The sequence below is a fragment of the Pongo abelii genome, chromosome 20 (assembly GCF_028885655.2).
Source record: "Pongo abelii isolate AG06213 chromosome 20, NHGRI_mPonAbe1-v2.0_pri, whole genome shotgun sequence".
Taxonomy (NCBI): Eukaryota; Metazoa; Chordata; class Mammalia; order Primates; family Hominidae; genus Pongo; species Pongo abelii.
Genome location: NC_072005.2, coordinates 41,307,566 through 41,325,028, shown reverse-complemented (window position 1 = coordinate 41,325,028; position 17,463 = coordinate 41,307,566). Strand labels below are relative to the sequence as shown.

Here is a 17,463-nt window from a genome sequence, read left to right as displayed (position 1 = left end):
CCGCAGCTAGGAACCTTTCATGGACCACAGACCAAATGTACATGTTAGCACATTCCGGGGCTCTGCCCAGTGTCTCCACCCCAAAACTTAAGGCTTAAACCAACACCCTCTTAATTGTTTCTTTTCTTTTTTCTTTTTTGAGACGGAGTCTCACTCTCACCAGACTGGAGTGCAGTGGCGCGATCTCTGCTCACTGCAACCTCCCCCTCCCGGGTTCAAGCGACTCTCCTGCCTCTGCCTCCCAAGTAGCTGGGATTACAGGCACTCACCACCACGTCTAGCTAATTTTTGTATTTGTTTAGTAGAGATGGGGTTCCAGCATGTTGGCCAGGCTGGTCTCGAACTCCTGACCTCAAGTGATCCGCCTGCCTCGGCCTACTGAAGTGCTGGGATTACAGGTGTGAGCTACTGCGCCCAGCCCCTCTTAATTGTTTCTGACTGAAATCTAGGCTGGGTTCAGCTGGCTGTTCTGCTGTCTCCCTTCGGTTCCTTATGTGGCTGCAGTCAACCTGAGGCCCAACTGGCCTGGAAATCCACAACACCTTCACTCACATGCCTGATAGCCCAGCTGAGATACTGGAGCTTCCAGGAGTGGGCCAAGGGTCTCTCCATGCAGTCCAAGAGGGCAGGTGGATCTCTTAACTTCAGGTGGTGGCTCAGCGGTTCCAAGAGGGAGAGATCCAAGGAGACAAGTCCCTGCTTGTATCACGCTTGTTGACATGTCGTTGATCCCAGATCAGTGTGGGAGGCATTACACAAGGGTCTCAATATTGGGAGACAGAGTTATCTGGGGACTGGGTGAGGTGCCTCGCTCCTGTAATCCCAGCACTTTGGGAGGCCAAGGAGGGCAGATTACTTGAGGTCAGGACTTGGAGACCAGCCTGGTCAACATGGTGAAACCCTGTCTCTACTAAAAATACAAAAATTAGCTGGGCATGGTGGCGGGTGCCTGTAGTCCCAGCTACTTTGGAGGCTGAGGCAGGAGGATCACTTGAGCCAGGAGTTCGATGCTGCAGTGAACCATGATTGCAGCACTGCACTCCAGCATGAGAGGCAGCAAGACACTGTCTCTAAAGTAAGTAAATAAATAATAATAATAAAATAAAAAATACAGAAGAACTTAATTGGGATCATCTTATAGTCAATTGTGTGACATAGTTTATATTTTGCCTTTTTTTTCCTTTTGTGGTACTTAAATTAATGCTATTTTTTATCACTGATGGCATCTGAGCTTTTGTTGACATATAAGATGTATATCTCAATTTGTATTGTTATGGAGTGCATGTTTGTGTCCCTCTAAAATTCATTTGTTGAAACCATAAGCCCCAATGGGGTAGTATTTGAAGATGGGCCTTTGGGAGATAGTTAGGTCATGAGGGTGGAGCCCTCATGAACGGGATTAATGTCCTTGTTAGAAGAGACGGGAAAGTCCGGGCGTGGTGGCTCATGCCTGTAATCCTAGCACTTTGGGAGGCCGAGGCGGGTGGATCACCTGAGGTCCGGAGTTCGAGACCAGCCTGACCAACATGGAGAAACCCCGTCTCTACTAAAAATACATATTAGCTGGGCATGGTGGCAAATGCCTGTAATCCCAGCTACTCAGGAGGCTGAGGCAGGAGAATTGCTTGAACCTGGGAGGTGGAGGTTGCGGTGACCCAAGATCATGCCATTGCACTCCAGCCTGGGCAACAAGAGTAAAACTCCATCTCAAAAAAAAAAAAAGAAGAAGAAAAAGAAGAGACAGGAGAGAGCTTGCTTCCCTGCTCTCTACTCTCTGCCATATGAAGATGCAGTAAGAGGATGGCCATCGTGAGCAGGGCACACTGGCTTACGCCTGTAATCCCAGCATTTTGGGAGGCCGGGATGGGAGGATAGCTTGAGCTCAGGAGTTTGAGAACAGCGTGGGCAGCATGGTGAAATCCTGTCTCTACTCAAAAAAAACAAAATAGCCAAGTGTAGTGGTGCACACCTGTAGTCCCAGCTACTTGAGAGAGTAAGGCAGGAGAATTGCCTCAGCCTGGGAGATCAAGGCTGCAGTGAGCTCTGATTGCACCACTGCACTCCAGCCAGGTGACAGAACAAGACCTTGTCAAAAAAACAAAACAAAACAAAACAAAACGAAAAAAACATCTGCAAACCAGGAAGAGAGTCCGCCAGACTTTGGAGCTGCTGGCACCTTGATCTTGGACTTCTCAGCCTCTAGCACTTGTGAGAAATAAATGTGTGTTGTTTAAGCCACCCAGCCCGTGGTATTCTTAGCCCAAACTAAGACTCATATCAATACACACATGTGCACACACCCACCCCACTAACACGATAAAATGTCCCTCAGGAACTTTGTGTTTGTTTGTTTGTTTGTTTGTTTTAAAAAAAAGAACAGGGTCTCACTCTGTTGCTCAGGCTGGAGTACAGTGGTGCAATGTCAGCTCACTGCAGCCTCCACCTCCTGCCTGGACTCAAGAGATCCTTCTGCCTCAGCCTCTTGAGAAGCTGGGACCACAGGTGTATGCCACCACAACCAGCTAATTTTTTTCGTTTTTATTTTTGTAGATACGGGGTCTCACTATGTTGCCCAGGCTGGTCTCGAACTCCTGGGCTCAAGGGATCCTCCCACCTCGCCCTCCCAAAGTGCTGGGATTACATGCATGAGCTTCTGCACCTGTCCATATAGTCTTATTCTTATTATTATTTTGAGACCAGGTCTCAATCTGTCACCCTTGGCTCTCTGCAGCCTTGATCTCTTAGGCTCAAACAATTCTCCCACTTCAGCCTCCTGAGTAGCTGGAACTACAGGCACTCACCACCATACCTGACTAATTTTTTTTAATTTTTTTGTAAAGACTGTGTCTCACTATGTTGCCCAGACTGGTCTTGAGCTCCTAGACTCAAGCGATCCTTCCACCTCAGTCTCCCAAATTGCTGGGATTACAGGCATGAGCCACTGCACATGGTAGAAACTGAATTATTATAAGAAAAATTGGCCGGGCATGGTGGCTCACGCCTGTAATCCCAACACTTTGGAAGGCCAAGGCAGGTGGATCATTTGAGGTCAGGAGTTCAAGACCAGCCTGGCCAACATGGTGAAACCCCGTCTCTACTAAAAATACAAAAATTAGCCAGGCATGGTGGCGGGCGCCTGTAATCCCAGTTACTCAGGAGGCTGAGGTGGGAGAACCGATTGAACCTGGAAGGTGGAGGTTGCTATGAGCCAAGATCACACCACTGCACTCCAGCCTGACAAGACTCTGTCTCAAAAAAAAAAAAAAAAAAAAAAAAGAATTACCAAGATCATCTTCAGTGGGAAAAGAATGGCTTAGGGGTGCAAGAACATCAGATAAGTAACAGCAAAATTATTTTTCCTGCTGGAATTTGAATAACAACATTTTAAAATTAAATACTCTAAGTATTACCATTAAACTTTACTTTACACACTGACCCTGTTGAGCAAAACCGCCTTACTTTTCCTGTTTCACCTGCTTGGAGCTCCTTACCTGTTGTTAGCCTGTTGATCACTCTTGGTTGTGAAAACACAAAGGCGGCTTTCAACCCCTGTGTTGCCTGTGGTGTTAGTGATAGATTTCTGCTGGGCTCATCCGAATATAACCAAAGATATAACCAGTATCAGAGTGATGGTGCAAACTGAGTTCTCTACAGAAACTGGCATTGCATCCAACTTGCACCATGAAGCGTCTTCTCCTAACATCTACCAGGTGTATATTCGATATACACGACCTATATTTACAGTTATATATTATGAAGAACCACAGCTAGCTCATAGGCCCTTTGGGAGAATTAGAAATAGATGCTCCCTCCCCAAACCATCTGTCAGAAAAATCATGCGCGATACTGACATTAGAACATGACACTTTACTGCCATCTGCTGGGAAGCTGTGGTAAAAAAAGCAAATCTACAAAGTCTGGGAGGTGAATGGTATCACTTGGATTTTATTTATTTATTTATTTATTTATTTTTATTTTTATTTTTAGACAGGGTCTCTCTATGTTGCCCAGGCTGAAGCGCAGTAGCTATTCACAGGTGCTATCCCACTACTGATCAGCATGAGAGTCTTGACCTATGTTTCCTGGGTCGGTTCCCATTCCCAGGAGGTCATCATATTGATGCCAAACTTGAGTGTGGACACCCAATTGGCACAGTGCACTCCAGTCCAGAAGCCCTCGGCTCAAGCAATCCTCTTGCCTCAGCCTCCCGGGTAACTGGGACTAGAGCAGCGTGCCACTGTGCCCAGCCATGTAGGATTCTGAAGCGCACAATCGGAACACCATATCGGACAACCTTGGAGTATTAAACAGGAGGTTAGCAAAGTGGCCAGGAGAGTGGATGCTGGAGCCAGGCTTCTTGGATTGAATTCTTAGCTCTGACTCTTCCTGGATGATGACATAGAGCATGTGATGTAATGACTGTCAGCCTCAGTTCCTAATCTATAGATAGGAATAGTCATAATACTGACTCCATTGGATGGAAATGTGAACTCTGAATATCTCAGACAGGTCTCAATTAATTCAGAAAGTTTATTTTGCCAAGGTTGAGGATGTGCACCCATGACACAGCCTTAGAAGGTCCTGACGACATGTGCCCAAGGTGTTCGGGGTACAACTTGGTTTTATACATTTCAGGGAGACATGAGACGTCAATCAATATATGTTAAGATGTACATTGGTTCTGTCTGGAAAGGCAGGACAACACAAAGCAGGGAGGGGGCTTCCAGGTCACAGGTAGGTGAGAGACAAATGGTTGCATCCTTTTGAGTTTCTGGTTAGCTTTTCCAAAGGAGGCAATCAGAATATGCCTCTCTCAGTGAGCACAGGGATGACTTTGAATAGAAAGGGAGGCAGGTTTGCCCTAAGCAGTTCCCAGCTTGACTTTTCCCTTTAACTTAGTGATTTGGGGCCCCCAGGATTTATTTTCCTTTCACAGAAGTAATGGTTAAATGTGCCAGTGCATGTAAAGCCCTCAGAGTAGTGCCTGGCACAGAGTGAACACCATATGAGTGTTTGCTACCTTAATACTCTAAAATTTACTTAACAAATACTTGCTAAGTGGCAGGTGCAGTTGTAACAGCTCCACGGATATTAACCCTTTTAATCCTCCTAACAACCCTCTTGGGACAGATAACAGCATATGTAGAGGGCTAACCCGAGCCAGCATAATGGGACATGTGAGGGTATAAATTCCAATACTGGGCACAGTGCTGCATGCCTGTAATCCCAGCTACTCAGGAGGCTGAGGTGGGAGGATCGCTTGAGGCCAGGACTTGGAGAGCAGCCTGGGCAACATAGCAAGACCCCATCTCTAAATTTTTTTTTTTGAGATGGCGTTTCGCTCTTGTTGCTCAGGCTGGAGTGCAGTGGCATGATCTTGGCTCACTGCAACCTCCGCCTCCTGGGTTCAAGCGATTCTTCTGCCTCAGCCCCCCAAGTAGCTGGGATTACAGGCATAGGCCACCACGCCCGGCTAATTTTGTATTTTTAGTAGAGATAGGGTTTCATCATGTTGGCCAGGCTGGTCTTGAACTCCTGACCTCAGGTGATCCGCCCGCCTCAGCCTCCCAAAGTGCTGAGATTACAGGCGTGAGCCACCACACCTGGCCTAAAATTTAAAAAAAAAAAATTATCCAGGGGTGGTGGTGCGTGCCTATAGTTCCAGCTACTCGGGAGGCTGAGGCAGGAGGGTCACTTGGGCCCAAGAGTTGGAAGCTGCAGTAAGCTATGATTGCACCACTGCACTCCAGCCTAAGTGACAGTTTGAGACCCTGTCTTTAAAAAAGGGAGGTGGGGAAAGAAAAGAAAGAAAAAGAAATTCTTCTGCATTTATACGGGCAGTAGGGGAAGAAAATAAAACGAAGTTCAGTAGACACGTGTAGATATCATATATCCCTTTCTGGGCCACGTGACTGGAATCTCCACACTCCAGGAGGGTTTCTATAGACTCTCCAAGAAGGAATGAAGACTTTGGGGAATGGGAAGGGTGGTTCACGATTCATAATCTCTTACAGGACTCTCGAAGATTGGGGTGGGCGCTGCGTGTGACTGTGTGTGAGGCTGAGCAGATGGCAGAGGAAACTCGCTGGAGCCCAGCCTCCTTGGGGTCCACTCTGGTACCCAACTGACAGAGCTAGAAGGCGCCGCCAGTTCAGCACCGCGGAGAGCTCCAGGACAGGCGCCTATCCCTGGTCTCTGAGCCCAGCCTCCGGCGCGCCAGCCCTTCCCGCAGGCCCCGCCCAGATTTAAAGCTTCGTCATCCCGTTTAAAGAGGCCAAGGCGGCCTGGGCGGCGATGACACCGCATCCAGTTGTGGTTACAGACTAATTCTCCCACAGAGACTCAGACTGGCCTGGTAGGGAAGAGGACTTTATTGGGATGTTAGTAGGGAAACATGAGAGGGTGAATTCCAGGGAATAGACACTAGGACCAAGGTGGCGGTCACCTTAAAGAGCCATAAATAAACTTAAAAAATAAATTAAGGTGAGGAGGTGCCACGTGGGGAGGCTGCTGGGACTATCTGGGAATTCTTAGGGATGGAATTTGGAATTGGAAAGGGGAAATAAGAATTTCCAGCCCTCTCACAAAAGGGTGTGAAACGATCACTTCAAGACTCCCTGCTGCCCTAGGCTGGGAGTTGGGGTTCTGGGGCTCCAGGAAGAGAGGAGGTCTGGGCTCGGCTGAAGGGGTGAAGGGGGCCGGGTCAGGGTCGTTCCTCCAGGAAGCGGTAGGTGGGGTTCTCATAGCCGTGCCGCTGCAGTTCGCGGAGCTGCTGCTCCTCCAGGGTCAGCATGGGGTCCACCTGCAACGGGCAGGGGAGGGACAGGACAGTGTGGTGCGGGGGCGGGACTGCCCGCAAGCCTCTCAGCCCGCCCACACCCGGGCTCAGGAACTCTTCCCACACGCCGTCCTCCTGGGTCTCACCTCCACCACGCCATGGCTGATAGCCCCGTAGGGCTTCTTCCTGCGCAGGAGCAGCATGGAGAGGACCACGAGGGAGCCTCCGCCTGCTCCCATGATCAGCAGACCCGACACAGCCTCACGGGACACCCCTGTCCCAGCTGGTGCCTGCAGGGAGAGGAGATGGGGCAGAGGGCATCTTTGAGTGTCCTGTGTGGCTTTAGGAATCACAGCCTGGCCGCTGACCCCTGGCCTCTTCCCCTAGGTACCCGGCTGTTCCTCTTCTTACCAGCTCATCCCTCTGAATCTCCGATGAGTGGAAAGGGAACCCCCTTGGAACAGACGCATTCACCTGGGGGAGCAGGAGGTGTCAGGGGCCCAGAAGCCTGGCGCTGGCTTCCTCCTCCCCAGGGGCCCAAGAGAGCGTCCCCCAGCCTTCTCATTTTCTAGGATCTCAGTTCCACGTATTCAGCTCCCTCTTCCCTCAGGACAAGGAATCCAAGTCCCCAGCATCTCCTCCCTCGTACCCAGCCATATAGGTCCCGATCTTGTTCTCTTTTTGGGAACCCACAGTTCTGACTAACTTACCTTTCGCTCATACTGTTCCAGCGGGTTCATCTTCTCTTTCTCAGGGGATGCAGCATCTTGTTCTGTGGACCCTACCCCCAAGTCTGATCTCATTCTTTTTTTTTTTTTTTTTAGACAGAGTCTCACTCTGTCACCCAGGCTGGAGTGCAGTGGCGTGATCTCAGCCTACTGCAGCCTCAACTTCCTGGGCTCCAGTGATCCTTCTATGTCAGCCTCCTGAGCAGCTGGGACTACAGACATGCCCCACCACGCCCAGGTAATTTTTAAATTATTCGTAGGTACAGGGTCTCATTATGTTGCCCAGGCTGGTCTAAAACTCATGGCCTCAAGGGATCCTCCTGCCTCAGCCTCCCAAAGTGCTAGGATTACGGGTGTGAGCCACCAGCGCCTGGCCCTATCTCATTCTTTAGGGTCCAGAGGAGGGGGTTGGAAAGTACATCGGACTCTACCCCAGGGGGTCTGAGGTTCCCAATGGATGGACACTGTTTCCTTCTGGGTTCAGGGATTCAGTGGGATTTGGAGGCTGGGGTTAACTGTGAGACACTCACCTTTTGGAAGGGTCATGGGGCTATCTGCTGGCAGCCAGAGGAAGCAAGGCAGTGGAACAGTGAAGAGAGGAGGGTATCAGCAAAGAAAGGTGGAGAAACATCCTTCCAGGGACTAAGAAGGAGGATTGGGGATCCTACAGAGGCCCCCGCAACCTTAGACGTTCCTCCCCATCCTCTCCCAGTCACTGTGGTGGTGAAGACACCCTCAGACTCTAGGGGGCCTGTTCCCCAATGTCTGGGGTCATCTATATGTGGGCTCACTCACCGTCCTTGGAATCTGGAGGCTGCAGCCCACCCTTGTCCTCACTGCTGCCCCCAGGGGCAGGGGCTTCCAATTCACTGGGACCCAGGTGTTCAGAGTGGAGGAGTTCCTCTGAGGGGGACATGCAGAAAGGCGGCTGAGGTAGTGAGCATTGGGGTGAGTGGAGGGCACCCTAATAGTAGAGCAAGTGGGAGATCATGCAGACAGCAGAGTCAGCCCCAAGTGTGGGGTAGCCAGAAGTGTGATCTGAGAAAGTGGGAAGCTGGATGGAGGCACTGCTGGCAGGAAGGATGGAGGCTGAAATTTCAAGATTACTTTTTTTTTTTTTTTTTTTTTGAGACAGAGTCTTACTCTGCATGATCTCAGCTCACTGCAACCTCCACCTCCCGGGTTCAAGTGATTCTCTTGCCTCAGCCTCCTAAGTAGCTGGGATTACAGGCAAGCGACACCATGCCTGGCTAATTTTTGTATTTTTAGTAAAGACGGGGTTTCACCACGTTGGCCAGGCTGGTCTCGAACTCCTGACCTCAAGTGATCCACCCGCCTCGGCCTCCTAAAGTGCTGGAATTATAGGCGTGAGCCACTGTGCTCAGCTCAAGATGATAGCTTTCTTAAATACTAGGAGAATCAGGGTTATGTGTGAGACATCCAGGAGGAGCCACAATAGATCTGGGGGCTGTGGTAGGTCACACTTTCCGGTATGCATACAGGTTCCTTCCCTTGAATCTGGACTGAATTTGTAACTTGCTTTAACAAATAGAATGTGGGCCCAAGCCTTAAGACCTAGCAACTTCCACTCTGATGTCTTAGAGAGCATGAACCACCATGTAGGGAATCCAGCTACCCTGCTGGTGAGACCTGGAGAGGCTCCACGGAGAAGAGAGGCCCTGAGCTTCCTTGAAGAGGGAGAAAAGTCTATTTGTGCTGGACTCCCAGCCCCCAGATGATCTGCTAGCTAAATACAGCTGCATGCTTGACCACTGGCAAGACCACTAGAAGAACCACTCTGCTGAGCCCAGACCGGATGGCAAATCATGAATAAAGAAAAATCATTGTTGATTTTCACTGCTAAGGTCTGGGCTGATTTGTTACAGAGGAATAAATGAAATTGGGGGGGCTCAACATTTAGGAGTCAAGATCTACCCTCAGAGATCTGGAATGGGAGCCAGGGTAATAGGCACTCACGGATTTGGGGCCGCAGCTCCTGAGCCAGGTGGGGGTTCTGGTCAAGCAGGCCCAGGCTCTGATTCACCCTCTCCTCAATCACTTGAAGGTGGGTCTGCACCTGTGGGCAAGTGGACATGAAGGATGAACTGGGCAATGCAGGCTGGAGACGAGGAAACTGAAGCAGTATGAAGGAGGAATTCAATAGCGACCAAGGAAAAGCGGCACATGCAACGGACAGGACGTGTGGTACCAGGGTCAGGAACTGGGCCATAGGAGAAGGATATTGAAGAATAAAGTCCAAGGAACAGAAAGTGGGGTTTGAGGGGATTCCAGAGACAGAGATTGAGGATTGGAGGGTCATATAGAAATGACGTGGTTCAAGGCAAGATTTGGAGTTCAAGAGCATAGAATGGAGTTTCATAGACAGGAAGAAAACATCCAGGAAAGGGGAATTCAAATTAGAGCTCACAGAACAGAGGTTCCAGGAAAAACAAGTGAAGTTATAGAGAAAGGAGGTTGAAAGGACAGGAAGAGGGTTCAAGGAACAAGAAGGGGATTCTCGACCGGGCGCGGTGGCTCATGCCTGTAATCCCAGCACTTTGGGAGGCCGAGGTGGGCAGATCACCTGAGGTCAGGAGTTCGAGACCAGCCTGGGCAACATGGCAAAACCCTGTCTCTGCTAAAAATATTAGATTTGTGCAAAAGTTATTGGGGTTTCTGGCCGGGCACGGTGGCTCACGCCTGTAATCCCAGCACTTTGGGAGGCCAAGGCGGGCAGATCACCTGAGGTCAGGAGTTCGAGATCAGCCTGGCCAACATGCTGAAACCCAGTGTCTACCAAAAATACAAAAATTAGCTGGGGCCGGGCGTGATGGCTCACAACTGTAATCCTAGTACTTTAGGAGGCCAAGGGTGGATCACCTGAGGTCGAGTTCGAGACCAGCCTAACCAGTATGGTGAAACTCTATCTCTACTAAAAATACAAAAATCAGCCAGATGTGGTGACTCCTGCCTGTAGTCCCAGCTACTCAGGAGGCTGAGGCAGGAGAATAGCTTGAACCTGGTAGGCGGAGGTTGCAGTGAGCCCAGATCACGTCACTGCACTCCAGCCTGGGCAACAGAGCGAGACTGTAAAAAAAAAAAAAAAAAAAATTAGCCCGGTGTGGTGGCAGGCTCCTGTAATCCCAGTTACTCAAGAGGCTGAGGCAGGAGAATTGCTTGAACCCAGGAGGTGGAAGTTGCAATGAGCCAAGATCGCACACTGCACTACAGCCTGGGCGACAGAGCAAGAACCTGTCTCAAAAAAAAAAAAAAAAAAAGAGGATTCTGGGAAAGGCAGTGAAAATCCAAGGGACAGAACACAGGATCGAGGGTGGGGGGAGTAGAATCCAGGGGACAAGAAGCAGGGGTCAAAGATGCAGCATGTGAGGGTCCATGTTTCAGGGTCAGGAAGCAGAGCTGAGAGACTGGGAAGAGGCAGAGAAGCGGTGTTCGGGGGATAGGAAGGGTTCCAAGAGACAGAAAGAGGGTCTAAGGGACAAGAGAAGAGCCTGAGGCGCTGGCGTCTGAGGAATAGGGGCGCATTTGGGAGCTGGAAGGATGTGAGCACCTGGAAGCGCATCTGCTGTGCCTTCTCGGGATCCACGGCGGCCACATGCTGGTAGTGGCGCAGCGTGTGCCTCTGTTCCTTCTGCTCCGCACGCAGGTAGCGCCGCAGGGCCAACAGGACACGCTCCGCCTGTGGAAGGGACACAGGATGCCCAAGCCAGCCCTGACCCTTCTCACCCTCTGCTCTCTGCGCCCACGGTCCCCGCACCTGAGGCGGATCCGCCTGCAGGGCCGCCAGGAAGCCCTCCAAGGCGGCCCGGCGCTGGTCGTTGATAAGGGCGATGACGCGGGTGGCGTGGGTCTCCACCAGGCGCTGTCGCTCACCAGACACCTGCTCCTCCAGAGTCTGCAGAATGGACTGGAAGTGCTGGGGAGTGGGTGGGCACAGGGTCAGGAGAGGAGAAGATGGGTCAAAGCCTGGTCAAAGACAGCCTGGAAAGGCAGGGCTACATGGGGTTGGGGGGTGTTCCAGGGGCCCAGGCCTGGGCAGAACCAAAGGTTACGGACTGGAAGGGGTGGGCTACAGGGCCAGGCAGGGTGGAGGTGGGACGAGGCCCACTGGGAGCCAATGTGAGGATGTAAACTGTAAGATCAAGTGGGAACAATCTGGGAACAGAACTGAGCAATGTTAAGGTGAAAGGGACAAAGGCTTGCAGGGCTCCTGGCCTGGGCAGGATCAAACTGGAGACAGGCTGTGCATAAATGACACGATAGGGGTGGGACCAAGAGCTGGAATGGGGGCTAACATGAGTGGGGTCTCCATGGGGCAGGTCAGGTTAAGAAAGGTGAGATTGGCCCGGCAGAGCCAGAATCGGGGGCGGGGCCTGATAGAGACATGAATGCACAAAGACAGACCAGGAAGGCCCTGGCTGCATCTGCAGAGGCCCTGGCTTGGGACAGGACTCCAGAGCCAGCCCTGAGAGGCAAGTCAAGTGTAGATGGGGCCAAATATGGCCAATCTGGGGAGGAGAGCAGTGTCAGGTCAGATGGCAGCTAAGAGGGGCAGAGCTGCATGTAGGCATGGGGCCAGGAAAGGCTGAGATAGGTGGGAAGGGGTGGAACTGGATGGGCAGGGCACTGCCAGAGCCAGGTGAAACTGAGCGTGCTCCAGGTGGTGGACAGGCATGAGGAGGACCCACTGGGGCTGTCCTACCTCATTCAGGGCCTGTCTGTCAGCTTTAGGCAGGTTCTTGGACTGGTTGTCCGCCATGGCCCATTCACGCATCACCTGTGTAGGGAGGGGAGCTTCAGGATCCCAGAATCCACCCTGATCCACCTGGCAAGTCCCCCAACCCCTCTTTAAGATTTTTGAGGCCCCACGGCTGGGCACGGTGGCTCATGCCTGTAATCCCAGCACTTTGGGAGGCCGAGGCGGGTGGATCATGAGGTCAGGAGATCGAGGCCATCCTGGCTAACACGGTGAAACCCCGTCTCTACTGAAAATACAAAAAATTAGCTGGGCGCGGTGGTGGGTACCAGCAGTCCCAGCTACTCAGGAGGCTGAGGCAGGAGAATGGCGTGAACCCAGGAGGCGGAGCTTGCAGTGAGTGGGAGATCGCGTCACTGCACTCTACCCTGGGCAACAGAGCGAAACTCTGTCTCAAAAAAAAAAAAAAAAAAAGATTTTAGGGACCCCAAATCCCTTAAGTCTCGCTGGCTCTTGGGTTCCCAAGAGAGAAGATCCAGAAGGAGTTTAAAGTGAAAGAGAGGCCGGGCGTGGTGGCTCATGCCTGTAATCCCAGCACTTTGGGAGGCCGAGGCGGGTGGATCTCCTCCCGCTGGGAGTTCAAGAGCAGCCTGGCCAACATGGTGAAACCCTGTCTCTACTAAAAATACAAAAATTAGCCGGGCGTGGTGGCGAGTGCCTGTAATCCCAGCTACTCGGGAGACTGAGGCAGGGGAATCACTGGAGCCCGGGAGGCAGAGGTTGCAGTAGGCCGAGATTGCACCATTGCACTCCAGCCTGGGTGTTAAGAGCGAAACTCCGTCACAACAACAACAACAACAACAAAAGAAAATAAAAACCAATAAAGTGAAAGAGTACCATAGACCAGAGTTTCCACAGAACCTGGTGGCGTCTCAGTGGGATTCTAGATGGGCCATGGATCTCTGGCCATCTTAGGGGGTGGTGTTGAGAGCTCAAGGTCAAAGGGGCTTAGGGAGCCTTTGGAGGTAGTATCAATGTGTCCTGGAGGAATTTCCTGGTATTTAGGGAGCTCTGTACTGTAGGGGGTTCTGGGGCCTCCAGTATCATCACCTCATTAATCTGGCGCATCCTACGCTCCTCCAGGTCCATCTTGGCCCTCAGGAACCCCTCGTGCTCACTGATTTCCCCAGGCATGCCAAAGTAAATATCCACACCGTCTGTGGGCCTCGGGGTGGGAGTGACTGCAAGACCAGGGATCAAGAGGTCAGTCTGCAGCCCACCTCCAGGTCGCCTTTTCTACCTAGAGAACTACATTTCCTAGAGTGCACCGGAGACCATCATGCACCCAGTTGAGCCACCGCTGCTGCCTGGCATTATGGGAGATGTAGTTCTGGACTGGGCCTGTTCTTGCAAAGCTTAGGAATCCATTATGCCATCTTCCAAGCTTTCCTGAAATGATCCTCAAGACCTACCCAATGGCCCCTCTACTCCCAAGTACCCCCAAACCACCCCCTCCCTTGGCGGTTAGCCCTTCTACCTCTATTTTATCCAAAGATACTCTCATCTTTTCTCCTCAGTTGGGCCTTTCCCCTATAGACCCCTCCCAAAGACACCCCTCAGCAAGACTCCCCCAGATCTTTCTCCCTCTATGGTGGAGAGGCCCCAGGGGTTCAGAGACTGCCTCACCTTTGCTGACCACTGCAAGGGTATGGGAGCTTGGGGGTGGGACCCTTTCCTCTTCCTCTTCCTCTTCAGCCTGTGGAGGCTCCACGAAGTAATCGTCTACTGGCTGTGGGAAGGATTCCTCCTCTTCCTCGTCCTCAGCCCCCTCTACTCTGCTCCCCGGGGGCCAGGACCGGGTGGAGGGGTCACTGAGGGAGCAGGAGAGGACCCAGGCAGTAAGAATCCAGGCCCGGGCTCCCAGGCTTCCATCCCCTGCCTCAGGAACCTTGAGATGGGCATGGAGGGTTCCCTCCCACTCACCCAACTGCTGTCCCAGATGGGTCGGGGGTCCCTGGAGGGGGACAGCACACATACTCCACACCACGGAACCGATCCGAGCCACAGGGTAAAAGCATGCCCGAGCCGTGCAGGATGAGGCCCTGGGAGCTGCAGGCCTGTGGGAAGAGTGGGCCCAGATGCCAGGATTGTGGGGTGGGAGGGGGTAGATGGGGAACTGGGCTGCCAGGGTTGGGGGTTGATGAGGCTGGGGAGCCTGGATTCCTGGTTCTAGAGGAAGGGGTTGGGGATGAAATTCTTAGATCCCAAGTGGGAAGAGGATGCTGGTGGCCCAGACTCCTTGGTTCTGGTGGCGGAGGGTGTTAGAGGTCCCGGTTCCTGGGTTGTGGGGGCTGGGGATGGGTGGGCCAAGGTCCTGACCTCCTGCGCCTCCTGATGCCTCCGGGTTGAACTCTCGCATTGGTCCATGCGCTCCTGGTGCAAGAACCGGCAGCCTTCAGGCACCAGCAGGGCCTCACTCACAAATTCACCAGCTGGGGAAGCACGGGACACCAGGGTGAGATCCTCCTACAGCCACCAACCCCACCCTCCTCAGAATCCAGATATTTTATCCTCAGAGGCTTCTCTGCCCCACTTAGGACACAAGCACCCAGTCCCTTAATGTGGGCCGGAGAGAGGGGCTCAGAACCTTGCCCCTCAGAAACTCCCACCTCAGTTCCCCTCTCCCCGCCTGGGACTCACGCAGGCAGCGGAAGGGCACAACCTGGTGGTGGGGGTGGGCGCAGCTGCCGCTCCGGGAACCCCCGCACCAGCGCTCCATGGGGATGGCCTGCGTAGCCTGCTCCACACGTGCAATCTGCAGCTCCGGGTACATCTGGGGGGATCAGATGGGGGCAATCAGCCCACTGCCCCGCCCCTGCCAGCCACCCCTCTCCAGTAGTCAGGTCCCTTTTCTCTTTCTTTGTCTCTCTCTCTTTCTTTCTTTCTTTCTTTGTGACGGAGATTTGCTCTTGTCGCCCAGGCTGGAGTGGAATGGTACAATCTCGGCTCACTGCAACCTCCTCCTCCCAGGTTCAAGCGAGTCTCCTGTCTCAGCCTCCCGAGTAGCTGGGATTACAGGCACGCACCACCATGCCAGGCTAATTTTTGTATTTTTAGCAGAGAAGGGGTTTCGCCATGTTGGCCAAGCTGGTCTCGAACTTTTGACCTCAGGTGATCCGTCCGCCTCGGCCTCCCCAAGTGCTGCGATTACAGGCGTGAGCCACCGCGCCCGGCCAGGTCCGTTTTCAAGGCTCTATCATGAGGACATCGCTTCCCTAGGCCCTGCTTCCCCGTAGCACCAGCCTTAGATATCCAAGCTCCTTGTGCTCATTGGCCACGCCCACTAGCAGTTTTCCCTTAAAAGTCCCGTCATCTTTAAGCCCTATCTCTTTTCCTGTGCTGTTTCTTTCTGAAGGTCCCTCTAAGCCCACCTCTCTGGTCACCCCTCCCCGCAGTCAGATTCGTCTCCCCAAAGGTCTCACCCTCCTTTAGTCCCCGCCTTTTCCTCTATTCCGCCTCTCCAAAACTCGCCCTTCCCGTTACAGATTTGTCTTTTCGTGGCCACGCCCCCCAGGTCTCCGCGCTCTCATTGGGCTCCACCCCTTTCCCCATCTTGTTGGTCCTTAAGGTCTCTTTCTGTCTTAGCCCCGCCTATCCTTTTGCCACTCCCCCCTACACCTCTACTCTTTACAAAGACCACCAGATTCCTAAATTCCACTTCCTCTCTGGCTATCTCGCGGTTCTCCCCTTTTCCTGACTTAGTATCTCAAAACAGGTCCCCTGCCCTAGCATAGTTGCGCCTCTTTATTGGCCACGCCCCCCAGCCTCACGCCTTAGATAGCGCAGCACCCTGGACCACGCCTTTTTCAAGTCTAGCTTTCTATGGGCGGCCCCGCCTCTCCCGCTCGGCCCCGCCCACCTGTCTGCAGTACTCCAGCACGCGCTGCGGGTCCCGGAGACAGCGTCGAGAGCGCTGTGGATCTGGTTCCCAGCGGCCGGTGCGCAGGTCCCGGTGAAGGGTTAGGCGCCCGCATAGTCCAGCCACCTGGGCCGACCCCGGGGCCTGGATGGAAGTGAAGAGGACAGTGGGGGCCCGGGGGGCGTTGGCATGAGGGTCCCCTGGTTCTTTGCTCCCTAAGACCGACACCCCCAGCACCAGCCCCCTCCCCCAAGCACCGCACATCGCCTCCATGGAGGCACCGTTCCCTGGGAAACAGCTCCCGTAGGGCGGGGGCGCCCCAGCTCTCCCGTTGCTATGGCGACCCGGGTCCCCCGGGATTCTTTCTGCCTTGTTGCCGCGGAGACAGACTCCGCCCCCACCCCAGCGCAGCAGCTCTGGAGCCCGAAGGGGTTAAACCTGAATCGCGGAGGAGGAGGCCAGAACCCAGGCGTTCTGGCCCCTCCTCCCTCCACCCCTTGCTCAGGCTCCGGTTGCAGGATGTAAAGCTGACAAGGCCTGGCTTCAGGGGCCTACAGTCCTGGACACCAGGTCCTTGAGGACTGGAGAGCTACATCTGGTTGGGGTGGGTGGTGACTGAAGGACTGGACTCCTGGGTCCTGGGAGGCTGCAAGGGCCTCCATATGGATCCAGAGAATACAAGGGGTCTGGATTATTGGATCTAAGTGCCTCGCTGCTTGGTGGGTCCTATGTCCAGGCGGGAGGGGGTTGGGGCCGAGTCACCTGGGTCTGGAGAGGGGGCTGAACTTCTGGGACCAGGGGCTCTGAATAGACCAGTTCCTATGCTCGGGGTGGGAGGGGGCTGGGACGTCAGATGATGGGGGAGCTGGGGCCTGGAACCCTGGGTTCATAAATGTGGTTGGGGGCGCCTGGGGGCTGACCACCTGGCTGGAAAGACCGCGCTTTCTGCCCTGGACATGTCCGCGCCGGCGTCCAGAGACCCGGTCCCGCCCCTTCCCCCATCCCCCAGGACCCGGACCGGCCTCACCTCGGCCGCGCCGGGGCTCCCACCGGCCAGGCTCCCGATGGCGGGCTGCGCGCGCAGAAGCAGCAGCAATAGTGGCAGCAGCAGCGGCAGCGGCGGCTGGCCCGGGCGGCAACTTAGACCGCGAGCAGCGGGGCTGGCGGGCCCCATGTCCCGGCCCTTGCGCCCTCACGTCCCCTGCACTCCCGCCCGGCCCGGCCCCAGCGGTGACAGGAGCTCCCAGCGCCACCGCCGCCACCTCCTCCTCCCACCGCCCCCGGGCTGCGCCGGCGCCGCCAGCCCCGCCCCGCGCCGGCCCCG

At 53.7% G+C, this 17,463-nt stretch overlaps 1 protein-coding gene and 1 long non-coding RNA gene across 4 annotated transcripts; one reads left to right on the top strand and one right to left on the bottom strand.

The window, feature by feature from the left end:
- Positions 1-6,285: 6,285 nt before the first annotated feature.
- Positions 6,286-9,361, top strand: LOC129051944 (uncharacterized). Its single transcript, XR_008516522.1, has 3 exons — positions 6,286-6,355; positions 7,603-7,744; positions 9,109-9,361. It is a non-coding gene; the product is annotated as an uncharacterized LOC129051944 (long non-coding RNA).
- On the bottom strand, positions 6,354-17,426 carry APLP1 (amyloid beta precursor like protein 1). Of its 3 annotated transcripts, XM_009232473.4 has the most exons (17): positions 17,167-17,426; positions 16,140-16,283; positions 14,921-15,053; positions 14,600-14,712; positions 14,204-14,337; positions 13,907-14,091; positions 13,331-13,461; positions 12,227-12,301; positions 11,282-11,440; positions 11,075-11,203; positions 9,484-9,583; positions 8,302-8,409; positions 8,037-8,060; positions 7,489-7,559; positions 7,190-7,252; positions 6,925-7,068; positions 6,354-6,802 (listed from the first exon to the last, which is right to left on the bottom strand). In XM_009232473.4, exons 1-17 carry the CDS (start codon positions 17,311-17,313, stop codon positions 6,704-6,706), a joined length of 1,959 nt encoding a protein of 652 aa, XP_009230748.3. In that variant the 5' UTR covers positions 17,314-17,426; the 3' UTR covers positions 6,354-6,703. The 3 variants fall into 3 exon arrangements, with proteins under 3 accessions (XP_009230748.3, XP_054396184.1, XP_054396185.1); XM_054540209.2 differs by lacking the exon at positions 11,282-11,440 and having other exon boundaries at positions 17,167-17,407; XM_054540210.1 differs by lacking the exons at positions 16,140-16,283; positions 17,167-17,426 and adding an exon at positions 15,703-16,042.
- Between the last annotated feature and the right edge of the window lie 37 nt (positions 17,427-17,463).